The 17,546-nt window shown below is 55.1% G+C and overlaps 1 protein-coding gene across 1 annotated transcript in view; it reads right to left on the minus strand.

Moving 5' to 3' along the window:
* Positions 1–7,661: 7,661 nt before the first annotated feature.
* The window catches only part of OTOG (otogelin), a 59,855-nt gene continuing 49,970 nt past the window's right edge, over positions 7,662–17,546 (minus strand). The window contains exons 41-54 of the mRNA XM_045577893.1: positions 17,281–17,475; positions 16,871–17,083; positions 16,201–16,305; positions 15,910–16,017; positions 15,411–15,512; positions 15,219–15,317; positions 14,174–14,214; positions 13,206–13,281; positions 12,935–13,113; positions 12,045–12,149; positions 11,724–11,843; positions 10,626–10,671; positions 8,199–8,278; positions 7,662–8,086 (exon numbers count right to left, since the gene is read on the minus strand). Coding sequence (XP_045433849.1) covers positions 7,886–8,086; positions 8,199–8,278; positions 10,626–10,671; positions 11,724–11,843; positions 12,045–12,149; positions 12,935–13,113; positions 13,206–13,281; positions 14,174–14,214; positions 15,219–15,317; positions 15,411–15,512; positions 15,910–16,017; positions 16,201–16,305; positions 16,871–17,083; positions 17,281–17,475 — 1,670 coding nt within the window. The 3' untranslated portion in view covers positions 7,662–7,885. The remainder of the gene's footprint in view (positions 8,087–8,198; positions 8,279–10,625; positions 10,672–11,723; positions 11,844–12,044; positions 12,150–12,934; positions 13,114–13,205; positions 13,282–14,173; positions 14,215–15,218; positions 15,318–15,410; positions 15,513–15,909; positions 16,018–16,200; positions 16,306–16,870; positions 17,084–17,280; positions 17,476–17,546) is intronic.

Genomic DNA, 17,546 nt, shown 5'->3' on the forward strand with positions numbered 1-17,546 from the left:
TTGTTTCCCTTCTTTTGGGGGTCCCAGCCCTGCATTGCCTGCTGTCCAATGTCTAAAAACACATATTTCATGTATTTTTGTTCAACTTTCTAGTTGTAGGTAGGTCTGTAATTGTAGGTTACTGTGCTGTGAGGTCATGCACATTTTCAATTTCTAAAAGCACTTTTTTTTTTTTGCTTTCTGATTGTGCTTTTACATATAATTCTCCTATTTTATGAATGCTGAATTATCTTCATGAATCATCCTGGGAATGTTGATTAGAATACTGTTCATGTCCTTCCTGTTTCTTAATTTGATGTGTTTCACGAGCAAAATTTCCATTGCCATCTCAACACCATTTTGGGTTTGTTTATTATTTTCAAGTAGATAGTGAGCTTTGATTGACTAATACTATCCTATATAATAAAATCCTAACATGCAAATTTTCTCCTCCACCGGGAGTTTGACTGCTCACTATGACCCGAGCTGACTATCAGGGGGTGGCACAGAACATGATGGGCATTGGGGATGCAGTGCTGGCAGCGGGCAGTAGTGGAGGCACTGCCAGCCCTGATGGGCCCTGATGAGAGTGGGACCAAGGTGGGATGGTGGAGTAGCAGTGCCAGGCCAAGGCAGGTGCAAGCAGTCCCCAATTGCCCCAGTGATTGCCCCACAGATGGTGACCAGCACAGATGGGAGTGGGGCCTGGGGCGCTGCCTGGCTCCCAGACACTGAGGGAGCAAGCAGGGGCTGATGACTCAGGTGGAGGGGGTCACAGGGTCCCGGGGGCCCAGGTTCTGCTTACCGCCCAGGAGTTATGACCTGCCTTTCCATGCCAGACATTCACACTTTGATGACCAGCCAGGCCTAGGGACTGCACCCATGCATGAATTTTGTGCACCTGGCCTCTAGTTTTTAATAAAAGTCTAGATTAATCAGAATTGGTCCTTTGTGGAGTTCGTCAGCAGCTGTGTTAGTGGTTGGCTGGGGGAGTGAGAGACATACCATAACCATTCACACACTAGGTGAATGCTGGTTCCTTTGCTGGTGGGATCACAAGGATATTTCCCACATAATTCTAACAACTATTGTAACTATTATTTCAGTTTACAGCGAGGAAACTGAAGCTCAGAGATGTTCAGTAACTTGCCAAGGCCACAGAACTATTGAGGGAAGCAGCCAGGATTAGACCTCAGGCAGCCTTGTCCAACCTGTACACTTTTCCCCCCTTCTGTATAGCTCCCAGAAACTCCACCTATCTGGCCTACTGATGCAACTATATACCCTGCTTTTCATTACAGGCACTGATATTTTCCAGTTTAAAATTGTCCTGTATATTTCATGAAGCTTTTCATGTGAGTATTTTAAGAATATTCATGGCAATTGCCGAAACAGGTTTGGCTCAGTGGATAGAGTGTCAGCCTGCCGACTGAAGGGTCCCAGGTTCGATTCCGCTCAAGGGCATGCACCTTGGTTGAGGGCACATCCCCAGTGGGGGGCATGCAAGAGGCAGCTGATCGATGACTCTCTCTCATCAATGTTTCTAACTCTTTTTTTTTTTTAATATATTTTATTGATTTTGTACAGAGGGGAAGGGAGAGAGATAGAGAGTTAGAAACATCGATGAGAGAGAGTCATCGATCAGCCGCCTCTTGCACACCCCCTACTGGGGATGTGCCCGCAACCAAGGTACATGCCCTTGACCTTTCAGTCCCCAAGCCGACGCTCTATCCATTGAGCCAAACCGGTCTCGGCAAATGTTTCTAACTCTTTATCTCTCTCCCTTCCTCTCTGTAAAAAAATCAATAAAATATATAAGAATATTCATGGCAATAGTTTTTTGTTTTGTTTTTTATCATGCAACTATATTCCACAACATTTTTTCCCCATGTTATGAACTATGTAACTTAAGTACTTCTTTGAGTTAAAGTCCTCAGTGAAACTAATGAACAAAGAAATAGACACTTTTGAGGGACTTCATGTATTCTTCGTAAAATAAAATGTTCATACATTTTACCAAGCCATCCCCAGCAAGCAGTGTATAAGGTTGCCAGCTACATCATGGGGTGTCATTTTTAATTGGTGTCTCTGGGAGACCGGAAGCTTCTGAGATGTCTAATGGTGGAATTGGAGGCACAGTGACATATGGGCAGGAGAGATATTTTTGGGAGCAGTCCCTTCCCTGTACCTCCCAAATCCCTTGCAGACCCCCTTTCTCCTGAGGGGGCCCCTCCCGCACATGTTGGGGGCAGGGCCTGGGCTGGGGCACCTCTGCCAGGATCCCGCTGATCTATGTTCTTGCCTGACACTCAGCAGCTGTCGCGGAGGCATGGGCTGCAGGCGCTGCTCCCCACGGGCCGTGTGCAGGCTGCAGGCCGGGGATCCTTTCCCGCCTAATCCGAGGGGCACTGAGGTGGGGAGGGAGACAGCTGGGTGTAACTGATCTGCAAAGGAATGGAATGGCCAGGCCTCCCAGTGCTGGGCTAGGCCGTCTGCAGGCCGCCCTCCCCAGCTGCCGAGCCTTTAACCCTTCCCTCTCTTGCTTCTCTCTCCCCTCCATCCTGGGAGGTAGTGTCACCCAGCTCCGCCAAGTCCCAGGAATGACCCCAGAGGGGCCTGAACACCTTGGAGGGGACCTGGCCTTGAGACAGTTACTGCTGGGGAAGCGAGGGCAAGAGCAAAAGGCCTGGGGTCTCTCTGGCGAGTTTCCTGTCTTAGAAGGAGACAGAGGTCTCCAAAGGCCCAGTGGGTGGTTCCGATAGCGGAGGCTGTGAGGTCAGAGCGGGGAGGCCCAGCCTGAGTTGGAGCTTCGGGAGGACTCCCTGGAGGAGGCAAGGAAAGGAACACTGGGTTTGGAGTCTGTGCTGCCTTCACCATTGCTCACTTTGCAATAAGACCTTGGCTGAGTCGCCCTCTTTCTAGAACCAGTGTCTTGCTCCTGAAAACGTGGAGTTCCAAGAAGATGATTTCCAAGGTTCTATCCATAGTGGTAATAATAGCTCCATTCACTTAATGCCTAGTATAGGCCAAGAGCTTTCTCACCATCACTTGGCCAGATTCTCATTATCATTTTAATGACGAGAAAACTGAGATTTGGAGAGAATAAATCACATCGCTGTTCAGAGGCAAGAGTCTGTCCCCGTAATCCAGGCTCCTTCAGTGCACCCTGCTCCTCCTTCAGCTCCAGCAATCTATAAACGATGATTTAGATCAGGTAGAATAAGGCAGGATATACAGTTGGCCAGGGTGCCGCAGAGGCAAAGGCTTGGCGATGAGCCCCAGAGCTCTTGGGCGAAGGGTGGGCTAAGGCTGGGTAGGGCTCTTTGTTCCTGCTCTTCTCCTGCCCTGGGCACAACTGGGCTGGGATCTCCTGGCTCAGCTGGGCAGCCTCACACATGGCCACAGCCTCTGCAGTTGTCCAGCCCGTTGCCATTCATGATCTCACTTGACCCCCATGCCAACCCTGGGATGCAGAACCTGTTCCTCCTTCTCACAACAGAGGGTTGACTCTTGAAATTTGCCAACGTCTTCTCACTGACAATTGGCTGAAGAGAGACTAGAAAGCCCTTTTCACTGCTCCCCTCTGGCTTCCTGGAGGAAGGGTCCTAGAGAATGAGCTACTGGGCCCCCACCAATCCTCTTCATGCTCCCTCCTAGTCAGAAAGGAGAGTCTGAGTATGGGCTCTGGAATGACACAGTATGAGTGCAGATCCTGGATCCTCCACTCTCCAGCTATGCAGCTGCCTAACGTCTCTGATCCTTAGCTTCCTCACCTGTTGTGAAGGAAATGTAGGTGAAGAATGAATGAATGTGTGAACCAGGACTACATCCCCCTGCTCTAAGCAGAGCATAGGCATAGACAAGCAAGAAGGCCCCCGACGAGCAGAATCTAGGGATGTGGTGGTGCTAGGGACTGAAGAGAAGAATCCTGTGGGCTGGAGTTACAAGGCGGGTGTGAAGGTTAGACAAGAACTGTCTAGGAATATCGAGAAAGGCATTCCAGATGAGGAAAAGGCCTCGGGTAAAGATCAGAAGCAGGAATGGACCTGTGTGGGAGGAGCAGGGATGGAGTTTGGGTCCAGATGGCTGGGGAGCACTGGCCTACAGGGAGGTGAGTCTTCATGGCAAGTGAGGGCTGAGTGGCAAGCCTAGAGAATGGCTCAGCTCTCTCCAAGGTTGCAGCAGTTGAACCCATCCTGTTACCCTCCTTACCCCCTCTCCTCCAATTCCCTGGGCTGCCAGGACCTCTGGACAAAGGCTGGGTGGGAGAGACAGCTGTGCAGGCCTCCTGCCTGCTGCAGGGGATTAGTTGGCACCACCACAGTAGTGGGGGGCGGGGGAGACCTGGCTCTCTGGCGCTGTCCACCCCGATATACCCTTTAACTTTTTGCTGCCCGGATTCCTCACTTTCACGTTTAAAGGCATGTTCCTGCTCATTTCTCAGTGCTCTGTGTTAGACACTGGGGACATAGACACTGGGGACTGCCTTTATCCATCACTGTCCCAGCCCCAGGCCCTCTGAGACCCTTGATGTCTCTCCCAGCAAAACCTTTCTTTTCTTTCCACTGGCTCCTTTCAGGACATATGGTCAAGACACTGCCTTCTTCAAACCAGCAAATAAACCTTTTCTTGACCTCATCCCTTATCCCTCTTCTGCCCTTCTCAGCTAAACTTGGAGTTGTCTGCAAGATCTCCATTTCTTCACTGAAGACACTGTCCTCCTCTTCTTCCTGGGCACAGAGCTGGACTACATTTCCCAGCCTCCCTTGCAGTTAGGTGTGGCCTTGCACACGGGTTCTGGCCAGTGTGATAAAAGCAAGTCACTTTCAGTCAGGCACCCCCAAACCTCCAGAGCATGTTCCCTGCACTCCTCCCAGGCTGGCTTGATGCAGATGAGCATGGTGCCTTTGGAAGGCTCTTTCTGATGATGCTAGCGTCCCAAGACAGAGGAGCCAGGGTCTCTGAATCACTTTGGATGCAAGGTTCCAGCTACTCAGGAACATTTGTTTTGGTTTCTCTCTCTCTCTCTCTCTCTCTCTCTCTCTCTCTCTCTCTCTCTCTCTCTCTCTCTCTCTCTCTCTCGTCTCCTCTCTCTCATTAGAAATAAAAAAATAAACTATTATATTTGAACCACAGAAAATATCTGACTTGCTATCCATTAAAAAAGTGAGGAATTTAGTTCCCCTTCTCCTCCATCTCCCCAAATAGGACAACCCAGGAAAAGCAAGGAAGAGGGGACCCGGAACCCTGAAAAGAGTGTTTGAATTTGGAAAACTTTCGCTTCTGGGGAAAGATATGGCCAATAAACTTACACAAGTTTGATCTTAACTTGAAGTTGTTCCTGTTTGATTCCATCTGTGACTGCCATCTGCCTTCCTCGAACCACTATGACAAGTGTATGAGACTCCATGGGGAAATGTGAAAGGCTGGGCCACACATGGGTGACCCAGCCTTGGGGACCTAGTTCTTAGGGAGGAGGTCAAAGCTGGGCAGATGCTGACACAGTTGACGGGCGTGGCGAGGAAAGGGTTAAGGGGTCTGTGAGCGGGATTGGCTCTCTGCTCAGGGAGGGCAGTAAAATCAGCATGTCGCCTCCAATTTGCTCCGGCCTGACCTTGAACGTGAATCATTCCATCACAATGTCCTTATTGATTTCCACAGGAAGAGGATTAAGCCCAGAAAATCAGGGCTGGAACTTGATCCCCAAGCAAGGAAAATGGGATGGTTCTGGGGCTCAAAACCCCTCGTGTTTGCAAATACGTCACAGGGGGCTGCAGGCTAGGCACCCGCCCAGCGCCCAGCTCACCCAGCTTGATACCAGCTCTCCGAGGGGCTGGGACCTGGGCTTCTGTTTCTCCCCCCCTCTCCCTTTTTTAAAGTAAATTTATTTGGGTGACATTGGTTAATAACATTATATAAGTTTCAAGTGTACAGCCCTATAACACATCATTTGTGCATGGCACTGTGTGCCCGCCACCCAAAGTCTAGCCTCCTGTCACTGTATATTTGACCCCATTGCCCTCCACCCTCCCACCATGGGCTTCTATTTCTTACCAGTCTGTGTGGCCTCTGGGGCTTTCTTAAGCTTTAAGACATGCACAGAGTGAAGAGGAAACAAGGGCTGGGGAGATGCTATAGAGACCCCTTGAGTCTTGAGGCTATTCTCTGGATTCTCCCTAACCCCAGCACAGTCAACAGTGGTTGCAAAAACTCACCGAGCTTTATGAGACAACGGGAAAATAGTTACAGAGACATTGAGGCATGAAACTTACCCTCAGGATCTGCCATTCACATCCTATGTGAGAGGCATGTGCCCTGGCCCCACAGAGCTGGGGCCAATCTCCAGGCTTCTCACCTGGGTGCCAGCTTCCCAGCTCTCAATGTCCTCTTCTTTCTTCCAACCCCTTCCCCTAAGAATCAATCCAATTCCACCCAACAGACACCAACTGAGGACTTGTCCTGAGTGAAGCATGGTGTTGGGCTGGGCAGGGCAGAAGTCAGGGTGATCTCCGGGGCCATAAAATAGGGTCTTATCTTCACAGTTGAAACTCCTTCAGATTCAAAACACACCTGACACCCCCAGAGATGCTCAATGTCTTCCCATGGTTTATTGGATATTAAACAGAATACAGGTATAGGAACAGAGAGTCTGCAGGAACAGCTGGGGACCATCCTGGTACAGAACCCTAACCCAACCCTGGGGGCACAGGACAACCACACATATCCAGATGTACCGGACACTGCTGGCCAGAACAACCTCACGTTCATGCTGTTTGGACCCAGGAGCACCAGTGACCTGGTGGTGGATGTGTGTGTATGTGGGGGGGGGGGGGGGGGAGAGGGGAGCAGCAGAGTAGGGTGTGGAAGGGGCCCTGGCCCTGGCTTTAGGGGAGACACTCTGGTTCAGAGACAAGGGTCTGACAGATGCTCAGAGAATCGGGCACCACACACCACTGACAGGTGCTCTCCTGCTATCAGGCCCAGGAAGCAGTGAGCTGAGAACCAGCTGAACCACAAAACCCACCTGAAGTCCCTGCAGACACCAACACCGCTATGTCCTTAGAGAAACAGCCACTGCAAAGTCGAGCTGCCCTCCCAGGCTGAAGGTACCCACTGAACATCTACAACCTTGGAGGGTGGCTGTCCAGCAACACCGAGAGGAGCTGTGCTGGGCCCTGGCTGAGGGACTCATTCCCTCCCATCACCACCTGCAAGAGCCAGCCCTCCTGCCAGGAAGGCCAGCTGTGGTAGATGGGGCTGGAGGTGGTATGGAGTAGGCATGGGCCTGCTCTTCTAAACCTTTCCCAAATCACAATGCCAATAACAGAATCCCAGGGCACTCAGGGGACTTGACTGTCCCTGAGCCCTCTCCTCAGTCTCTGGGTCTGAGCTCACAGATCTTGGTGAGACCAGGCCAGGAACCCGCCCTTTTTGCTTCTGAGAATTCCTTCTGGGCAGCTCTATGCAGGCCATGTGTTGCAGTGAAAGCCCTCTTTCCTTTTACTGTGTCTGTGGTTCTCCGTGGCCAAGAAGGATACTGGGCTCCCCATCCTGATGCTGCACTTGGTCTTGGGTCTAGCTCTGATTCCAGGAAAGCTCTCACCCCCTCCACCAAATGCACTGTGGCCAGAGTCATGGGTGTGCAGAGGCTGCTGCCCTGACCCAGGGCCCATTCCAGACCTCCTCTGTGGCACTTTCCCGAGTGTGGAAGAGGGGCAGCCTAGAGAGGGGGCCAGGGTGGGCAGGCGTGGCCTGTTCGGGTCACTCTCTGTGCCTCTGCTCATGCCAGGCTCCACACGAACCAGCTCTCCACACCTGAAGTGTCCCCTCCCGACCCACAGGCCAGCTGGAAACTGAAAGCAGAGTGATGGGAGGAGGGTGGCCCGGCCAGCCCCAGCCCCAGGCCTCAGGACCACTGGCAGGCACAGTCGGTGGGCTCCTGCACTGTGTAGGGCACCCAGGTGGCATTGGTGGCGCAGAAGAGCTGCACAGAGCGCCGCTGCAGGCCCACCTCTCGGCAGCACTTGCAGAAGCGGGCGTAGGTGTTGATGTTGTAGTTGTAGATGCTGGCGGATGGGCACCTCCCATCACAGGACACTAGGTTCACCTGGGGATGGGCAAGCCCGTGAGGCGGCCTGGGTAGCCCCCACCTCCCCATCTCCCCTCCCCTTCCCCATCTTAGGCCGCCCTTCCCCCACCGCCCTGTGGGTGCCACGCACAGGGGTGTTGCTCCGGCACTCATTCTTGCGGATGGTCATGCGGATGGTCACCTTCTTGCAGGAGCGCCCATCCTCTTTACCTGGGGGGACAGGGTAAAGGGTGAGGTGATTGCGGCAGCTAAAAAGTGCTTCCAGTGGCAGCAGGATGGGCCGGACTGGGGCAGTTAGTGTCATGCTGGAGGTCCCCTCTGGCAACGTTAGTGCCCATGCATCAGAGCCCCTCCCCATCAGAGGGCAAGCTTTTCACTCAGAGCCCTGGAAGGAGACAGAGGGAGGTGGCTGGGGTGGCCTCGGGGGCTCTGGGGTAAGGGAAGAGAAGGATCTGGGGACAGGCAGGATGCCTCCCCACCCCAGTCCCAACATCTGTCTCCTAACCTCTACTGTTGACCTCACCCCTGTCTGATTTTCAGCTTTTCTATTCAAGAGGGCTTCTAGCATTAAGATTCTGCAATTTTGAGAATGAAGGCAACCCCAGTCCTGAGTATCACGCGTGCACACAGCAGGCTCATACTGTTTCCATATCTACTGCAGGGTTGGACATGGATAGGAGTGCCCTTTCCTCTGCCCGGACCATGCCGCCCACAGACAACAATCCCGAGGCTCATTCATGCCCTCGACTGCTCAGGTATCTCCTCACCCCTGGCCTACCCCGAATCCCTTCTTGGAATGGCACCTCTCCTGCACCAGGCCTCCTTCCTGACCCCGCCCCAGCCTGCTTCTGCCCAGGACAGGATCGCGCCACCCGGTCAGAAATGCCCTGCTCGTTATGCTGCTGATGTGTAAGCTGCAGAGCCTTCTGCACCGCCTCTTCCACAGTTTGTTGTGAGTCCTGTCCTCATTCTAAAGAAATACTGACTTTCGCGCCTCCATCTGGCTTTGTAAGTTTGTGTTCTTTTTCAGAATGAGGGCCTCCACGTTGCATACGTTCCTGTCCCCATAAAACCAGAGGCATCCCCTCTATTAGACACTGCAATTTACTAGTTATTCTGTCTCCCCCACTAAAATGGCAGCTCTGCGAGGTGCCAAGCTGTGCCCCCCATGCAAGCCCAGGGGGGGCACAGCTTGCTACCCAGCATGCACTGTTGGCCAAAAGGCCTGGTGTATGCTGTGTCCACTGTGCCTAGAACAGGGCCTGGCAGATTGGTGCTCAGCTAATATTTGCCAGGTGCATGGCCTTGCTGGGGCCCCAGGTGCCTTCTGGAAAAGGGGGAATCCTTCTGGCCTTGGGGCCTCGTCGCGGGTTTCCCACCACAGCGGTAGGAGGACTCCCAGCTAGAGATAAGCTGACCTTGTCCACTCTCCATGCTCCCACAAGGCAGGGAAACTGAGTGCTGTTCTGGCCATGGCCCCTGGGTCCGGACTAAGACTGGCTGAGTGACCAGTGGGAGCAAAGCGGTGGCAGCATTGGGCATTGGTGGGCGCCAGGTGAGCGGGCACCGCTGAAGCATTCCCATGCAAGCCTAGGGGGCACAACTTGCTACCCAGCATGCACTGTTGGCCAAAAGGCCTCTGCCAGAGGCAGGGAGCAGGGGCACCACCCTCCCCACCCCCACCCCCAGAGCTGGGGGCACCTAGCAGAGGGACATGGTTAGAAATAGCAACGCGGCTGCCCGCCTCCAGTTCCGTGGGCTCCCGAGAGGAGTACCTGGGTGGCAGTGGACACTAACCCGTGGAGGAGAGGCGGGGCTAACGGGGACCACGGGAAACAGGGTCCCCAGGGAACCTGGGGAGAGGGACATGGGTTGCAGGTCACACGGGAGCACACGGGACATTCAGCAAATATGAGTTGTGGGTCGGAGATCAGCCAGTGAGGCACTGAGCCCAACTTCCTTGGGATACGTGAGGTGATCATAAAAAGTCTCACATTCTATAGCCTCCGAAGGAAGGGTCTGGGACCCAAGGGGGTGGGGGAGGCATGTGGGCACAGGCACTAAGGCTGATTGGGCCATGTATGCCTGTGTGGCTGGGGCTGCAGGTCCCAGGGCCAGGTGTGAGGACAGTTGCACAGACCTCTCACTCAGACTCCACAGGGAGTCTGAATCCCACCCATGAGGCCCTTCCAAGACAGGGCTCCTGGCCACAGGGAGAATTCATGTGGTGGCGGGGGGCATCTGGGCTGAGGGCCTTGGCAGGGGCAGGCCAGTGGGCTACTGACCTCCTGGACTCAATATCCCAATGTCCCTGTCTCCAACAAGAAGCAGAAGCCTTGCTGTCGGGACAGGAATGTGACCATGGCCTCTGCCAGCTGCCTAAGTGTGCCAGTGCCTGGACCTCGTGGTGGGGGGATTATCCCTTCATCTACTCACCCACAAAGAGCCACCACCAGAGGTGCCAGGCCAGGCAGGGCCTGGCCTTTTAGCCCCCTCATGACACGCTCTCCCCCAAACCAGAGCCCCTCACCCCTGGGTCTCCACCATGCTCACTCACATGTCCTGCAGCATCCTTCCAGGGAAGGGACCACAGAGCCCCCAACCTGGAGGGAGAAGAGGGGAGGTGGGTGGAAGATCCTGTCCAGATCAGGAGCCACGATCGCAGCAAGAGGCAAAGAGTCGCAGGGACTTGACTCCTTTCCTCCCATGATGCACCAGGCAGGACCTCCAGGCCCTGCTGGCCATCAGGCCTTGGCCAGAGGAAGAAGGGAGAGCCACAGGTGTGAGCTGACTGGCTGGGACACTGGCACTGAGACTGTCTGCGACTCCCACTGAGGCCTGAACCCAGGTTCAGGTGATGCTTTCCAGTGGCAGCTCCCCCAGGGAGGGAGAGAGGCGGTAGCTGACCCTTGGGTGGGCAGCCTGGGCTCTGTCTCAGCCCTGGGATAAGCTGTCCCTTTCTTCTGGGCTTAATTTCCTCATTTCTAAAATGGGAGCAATTCTCCCTTAGAGCCCTCCTCCTCTACTGCGAAACGAAGAAGACAATGGATATGACAGATCTTGGTGAATAAGTGTGAGTGTGAGTTTCTCTATGTGTGTGGTTTTGTGAGTCTATATATGTGTGTGTACATATGTGATTGTGTGTATGAGTGTATGAATGTGTGTGGGTGTATTTATTTTCTAGGTAAGGTTGGAAATCTTTAAATGCCAATATTCATTTCAGGAGCTTTAATAATTTAACAATAACCCTAAACCCTCCAGGAAATCCTTGTCCTGGGGGTGTACCCACAGGGACAGCTGTCCACACTAGGGCAGAAGTGCTGTGGTGTGTGACAGTGAGTGATGTGTGCGCTGGCATATGGGGGTGTTAATGTCCCCGCGGAGTGTGTGGTGTATGTGAGCCGTCGACTGTTGGTGGTGGTGTGTCTGTAACAGTGTATGTTTGTGTGTATCTGTGTGTGGCCCTGTGATGTGTGAGGTGGTCGGAGCCAAAATGCATGGAGAGCTGTGGAGCTGGGGTGGCAGGGCAGGCACAGGCTCTGGGAACCCCTCCTCCCACTTCCTGCACAAAGGACCTCTCCCCACCGCACTAGTAAGGGATCCCATGCCCCTGGCATCAGGCTATGCTGCAGGGCGGGGAGAGGCTGGCACTGACCTTGGCACACTCAGTCTCATTGAGTGGCGGGCAGCTGATGGGCGAGCGGACAAGCACGGCGCCCAGGGGGGTGCTGCTGCAGTGGTGGCGGGCGCACTCTGCAATCCAGGATGCCCCAGGCTGGAGGGCAGAGAGGTAGGCGATGGAGACCGTGGCCAGATGGATGGCCCGAGAGAACCGATAGGGTATATAGCTCCAAAGGCAGATGCAGCCCCAAACCTAGCACTGCCCAGGACCCCCTCTGTACCCAGCCCCGGGTCCTGGTCCTCAGCATCTCCTGCTGGAACCCCTTCCCTGGTGGGCATTGAAGGGGTTGCATACCAAGAACAGGGAGGTGGTGCCGTTGGGGAACGTGAAGAGGCAGGACACGTTCCTGCAGGAGCCGCAGCAGGCCGCCAGGTCCCGCGGGTGCTCATACTCCTGGTTCTGCAGGACCGGGAGGACGGAATGGGCTCAGCACATGGCCACCTGCCCCTCCTGCCTCTCCCACTGTCTCTGTCTCTGAGCCCAGAGCAGGGGCCTCTGCAGATGCTCAGGGAGGGGAATCCCAGGCTCCTTCTATCTCGGGCAGGAAGGTCACCCCATGGCCACTCTATGGTTCCTTTGCTGTGGTTCCTGGGATCAGCCCCAGTGATAAAGAGCTCCCTGCCCCTTTGAAGGCAGCATCTGGTCATTCCGGGGGCCAGGTTCGGTTCCAGATAGACCTCAGGCTGAGTCCCAGTTCCTGCGGGACTTTTGACAAAGGATTGGACCTCCCTAAACCTCAGTTGTTGTTTTTTCATCTGAAAATAGGAGCAATTCTAAGCCTGTTTATTCAATTAGTATTTCTTTAGCCCTCACTAGAAGCCAGCAACGATCTTAAGTATCGGGCATGTAGAAGTGTTCAACAAGTGATAGCAGGAACACAAACACAGAAAAAAACACACAAAACTTTGGGATATGCCAGCCATAGAAGGTGCTTCATAAATGTGGTCTCGGTCGAACCCCCACTCTTGCCAGGCCTTCACTCCCGCTGTTCCCCTCCCGGCCCCGTTTCCAGCACTTGCCACAGAGGTCTCAGGAGCCCCTGATGCCCTTGCTCTAGACTTGTCTGGAGAGCTTGGGGAGAGCTGGAGGGCCCCTCTGGTTCTTGGAGCACCTTGGCTCTGCCAAGCCAGCCCTACTAACATGCCCACCCGTCCCCCCTCCCCCCGTCCCATGCTGCCCCCTACCGCCTCACAGTGGACGTCACACAGCACAGAGGTGGTGTTGATCTGGTAGAAGCCGGTGAGAGGGTCCAGCAGGTCGGTGCAGCGGGAGGTGTGGCACACGCCATCGGCAGAGAGCTCCACCACCGTCTGGCCCGGCTGCATCACCCCCAGCTCTCGGCTCAGACAAACGGCAGCCTTCACTACACGGGTGTGCAGGGTGGCCCCGGTCACCGAGAGCCGAGCACCCACCCCGCCCACAGCTCACTCATCCCGGCTCTACCTCCCCGCTCACCGCACTCGTATTTGGCGCAGCCACACACGTTCTCCTCGCTGTGCATGAACTCCTCGTCCAGCTGGGACTTCTCCCACTGGGTGGGGCAGAGGCAGTCAGCACCCTGGGTGGGAAGGCCCAGCCCTGCCCTCGAGCAGTCTGCCCCCTGAACCTCTCTCTCTCTCCTTGCAGCCGTGGGGGAGGGACTGGCGGGCCCCGGGACCTTGGCACCCTGTGAGCTCAGTCACCCTCCCACAGAGGTTCCCCGCTGAGGAGCACCCCAGGGTCTTCTCTGGGCCTCAGGCTTCTCCTGTCATTCTGAGCACCCACTGGCCCATCAACAGGGCTCATGCTACGTCCCTTCTTCCTTCACCCGTTGAAGGGAGAGAGAGAGAGGATGATATAGGAGGTAAAGTGAGAGGAGATGCATGTAGAGGTTTGGGGGGTGATACATATAATTCATAAAATTATGTGAAAAACATAACTTTAAACATAACTTTGCTGGTTTCCTGGCTCCCAATCCTGACACTGTAATTACATGACCTTAACCTTGGTGTCCTTGTGTTTATGTAAAATTGAGTTAATCATAGAATCATTGGGTTGTCGTGAGAATTAATATGATAATATATTTAAAAGCTCTAGGAGAGTGCCCAGCATATAGTTTGCTCTTGATTAATATTAGCTACCATCATAAATATCATCATCACCATCATCATCATCTTCACCATCCCCCCCATCCCCGCCATCATCATCACCAGCATCCTCAATATCCCCATCTTCATCATCATGATACTTAATCCTCACAATTCAGAAGCATGACCATGCCCTCTCTACAAATAAGAGCATGGTGCCCAGAGAACTGGACTTAGGACTCAAATACTGACCTGCCACCAAGGCTCTGTGACCTAGATGGAAGGAACAGGGTCTCCAGGGGAAGGGAGGGAGGAAAGGAAACGGGGCAGGCCAGGGGAGGGGCATGCTCTACGTACCAGATGGCACCGGGGCACTGGGATTGTGTCGCAGTCACACTCTGAAAAACAGGAGGAGCCAGGACCCACCTCACCAGAGATGTCCAGGTGGAGAACCTTTGGGCCTCCAGTCGCCTCACTGCAGGCACAGCCCTCCTCCACCTGCCTCCACGCCCCTGGCTGAGGCACCACTGGCTAACGTAAGGGAGGCAGCAGCTCCAGCTCCAGGGCGAGGAGCTCCAGGGCAGAGTGTCTGGGAAACACCCTTCTGGGAAACGCACATGGCGGATGGCTTTAAATGCCTACTCTACGCGGAGCTTTCCTCTGTGCTCTGGGGACAAAGCAGTGACTGAGACAGACTAACACCCCTGCCTTTATCCAGGCCTAGAAAAAGACAAGCAAAATATCCAGGTGCAAAATAGAGTTTCTTGACTCTTTTAAAAACACGTTTTTATTGATTTCAAAGAGAGAAAGAGGGAGAGAGAGATACACACATCAATAGTGAGAGAGAATCATGGATAGGCTGCCTCCTGCACGCCCCCTACTGGAGATCGAGCCCACAGCCCAGGCATGTGCCATGCCTGGGAATAGAACCATGACCTCCTGGTTCATGGGTCGGCTCGACCACTGAGCCACACGGGCCAGGCTCAACTCTTTTTAAAATTACATTTTTTATATAAAGCTCACTGGTGTTCATGATCGATCACGGACAAGCCCACCGACTTCCCCAAAGGATTTTTAAAAATACATTTTATTGATTTTTTACGGAGAGGAAGAGAGAGGGATAGAGAGTTAGAAACATCAATGAGAGAGAAACATCTATCAGCTGCCTCTTGCACACACCCCCCACTGGAGATGTGCCCGCAACCAAGGTACATGCCCTTGACCGGAATCGAACCTGGAACCCTTCAGTCCGCAGGCCGATGCTCTATCCACTGAGCCAAACCGGTTTCGGCTTCCCCAAAGGCTATGAGGTGAATTTAACCAAATTATAATATATTACTAATTGCAATAAAGACTTCGTTGATGGAAAGGGGCCTGGACCTCCGCCCTGTCAGGGTCTTACCGCAGGACTTGTAGGGGCAGCAGCGGTCTGGGCTCCACACCTCCACCAGGGCAGTGCCCATGCCACACTGCACGCGGGGGCAGCGGAAGTTCTCACACACTGCACGAAAGGGAGCGGCGGGGGACACATCAGCCACAGGCACCTTGGAGCGTGACTCCTCAGAAATGCAGCGTCAGCTAAGGAGGGACTCACCACACTGGTACAGAGGGCAGCAGAGCTCCGTGGTGTTGCTGTCCACAGTGAGCGCCTCCCCCTCCTGACATTCAGGGATCGGATCTGGACACTCGCCACAGGCTGAGAGGGGAGAGGGGACACCGCGGTCACAGGCAGCCCCCTTGTGGGGAGGGGGCTTGGGAGAGGACAAGTGGCTAGGTGGGATGAAGCCAGCCTGAGAGCAGTGGCTCATGGTCCCCCGTGGCCTGAACTGGAGTCAGAACGCGGACGTTCTCCGTGGCCACCGAAGTCTTGCACTGAGTGAGTGAGCACCCACTTCCTCGTGCTCAGTCACCCGCAGGGGATCAGTTTCCTCTCTCTCCTACACTTCTCTCTGGACAGGAACCTCACCTTCTCCTGTGCCCACCCCACCCGGTGACCCCCATCCCTTCCTCCCCGCCACCCAAGGAAGCCGGGGTGAGGAAGGGGTGGCTGAGGCCCAGTGTGCACGCTGACGTCTGATGGCTTGTCTACCCACTGCAGAAGTAGTAGGTGCAGCACGAATCCCCCATGCGGCCCTCGATCAGGATCTGGTCCTGGCGGCAGCTGGGGATCACCTCGACCTCACACTGCTCTGGGTCACACTCTGGGGGGGCAAAACAGAATTGAGGTGCTGGGAGCAGACCCTGCCTGGCCACACCGGGCCACCCGCCCTAATCTCCAGCCAGAACCCGATCCCCAAAGTTGTCCTTGCTCCCCTGTCCCAGCTGCAGGCTCCCACCTCCCCCAGGCGGTCGGTATTCCATCCTCCCAGCCCCCGACTTCTCACCACAGGTGTAGCTGGGGCAGCAGGATTCCTCCTCGAAGTGGGGGATGAGTCGGTGGCCTGGCTGGCAGGTGGGGGCAAGGCCCTCACACAGGGTCTGGTTACACACTAGCCCGGGGGCCATAGGGCCTGTCACCTGGAGGCCAGGACTTGTCCCGGCCTCCAGCGCAGCCCAGCGCCTGGACGCCTGGTCCCCATGACGCCTCCCAGCCCCCAGACCCCTCATTCCTAGCAGGAGCCTCTGAAGGTCACACAGAGGGTGACTGGGACAAAAGAGCAATAATAGTTAACATCCAACCCAATGGGCCGCGTGCCAGCGGCCGCTCTGGATCAGTGTTAACTTCTGTAATTCTCACAGCAGCCCGGAAGGTGGGTACTATCAGCCGCCTGCTACAGGAGAATCGACTGAAGCACAGAGGATGGTAAATGATCTGCCAAGTGGTGGAGAGAGAGTCCACTGGCGGCCTGACTCCAGAGCCTGTGCGGTTAAGCCCTGCTCACCCTAAGGTGTGGCTCCTGTCCCTCAAGCAGGGTTCTCCCCCTCCCCCCAACTTCCCCCTCCAAACATAAGACACTTCCACTTTCCTAGCCTTGTCCTATCCACCAGGGTCAGAGCTGGAGCCTTTTAACCGCCTCAGAGTCAAGGCCCAGGGAAGTGAACAGTGGGACTCACCGCACACAGCCCCCAGGCAGCACGGGTCCTCCGTGGGCCGGAGCAGGGCCACCTCCCCGAAGCGGGGACAGGTCTCAGGGCGGGGGCCCGGGCAGTCCAGGTCCACTGGGACGATGGTGTCCTGAGCTTGGCACTGGTGTTGGCAGCACCCGCTGAGGGAGCTGTTCCAGGTCTCCCCCAGGGCCCGCGGCACCCCCGTGCTGTCTGTACAAGCTGCAGTAGGAGTGTGGGGGGCATAGGAGACTCAGGAGGGTGGGGAGACCCAGACTATCCCAGGTTAGACCCTCCCTGGGAGGTCAGAGCAGCCCAAAGCAGACCCGGAAGGATACAGGCCACGGGTACAGGAAGGTGAAGGAGGGCCTAGGGCGAAGCCAGTGTGGAGGGTCCCTCCCCGGAGGGCAGAAACCTACCGCACTTCTCCTCGGGGATGCAGAGCGCCGAGTGGCGGCGGTGCAGGATGGTGCCCTCAGAGCAGACACAGCCCTCGCCCAGCACCTGGCACTGCTCCGGGTCCAGCGGGCCCAGCAACCCATCCTGGCAGGACTCGGGGGGCTCACAGGCCGCCACACAGGCCTGGTATGTGGAGTCGCTGGAGCACAGGAAGGCTGCAGGGACACAGGGGGCGTCGGTGAGCATCACCTGTGACTCAGCAGATGGTGCAAAAGGCGTTTCACTG

The sequence above is a fragment of the Pipistrellus kuhlii genome, unplaced genomic scaffold, assembly GCF_014108245.1.
Source record: "Pipistrellus kuhlii isolate mPipKuh1 unplaced genomic scaffold, mPipKuh1.p scaffold_m20_p_9, whole genome shotgun sequence".
Lineage (NCBI taxonomy): Eukaryota > Metazoa > Chordata > Mammalia > Chiroptera > Vespertilionidae > Pipistrellus > Pipistrellus kuhlii.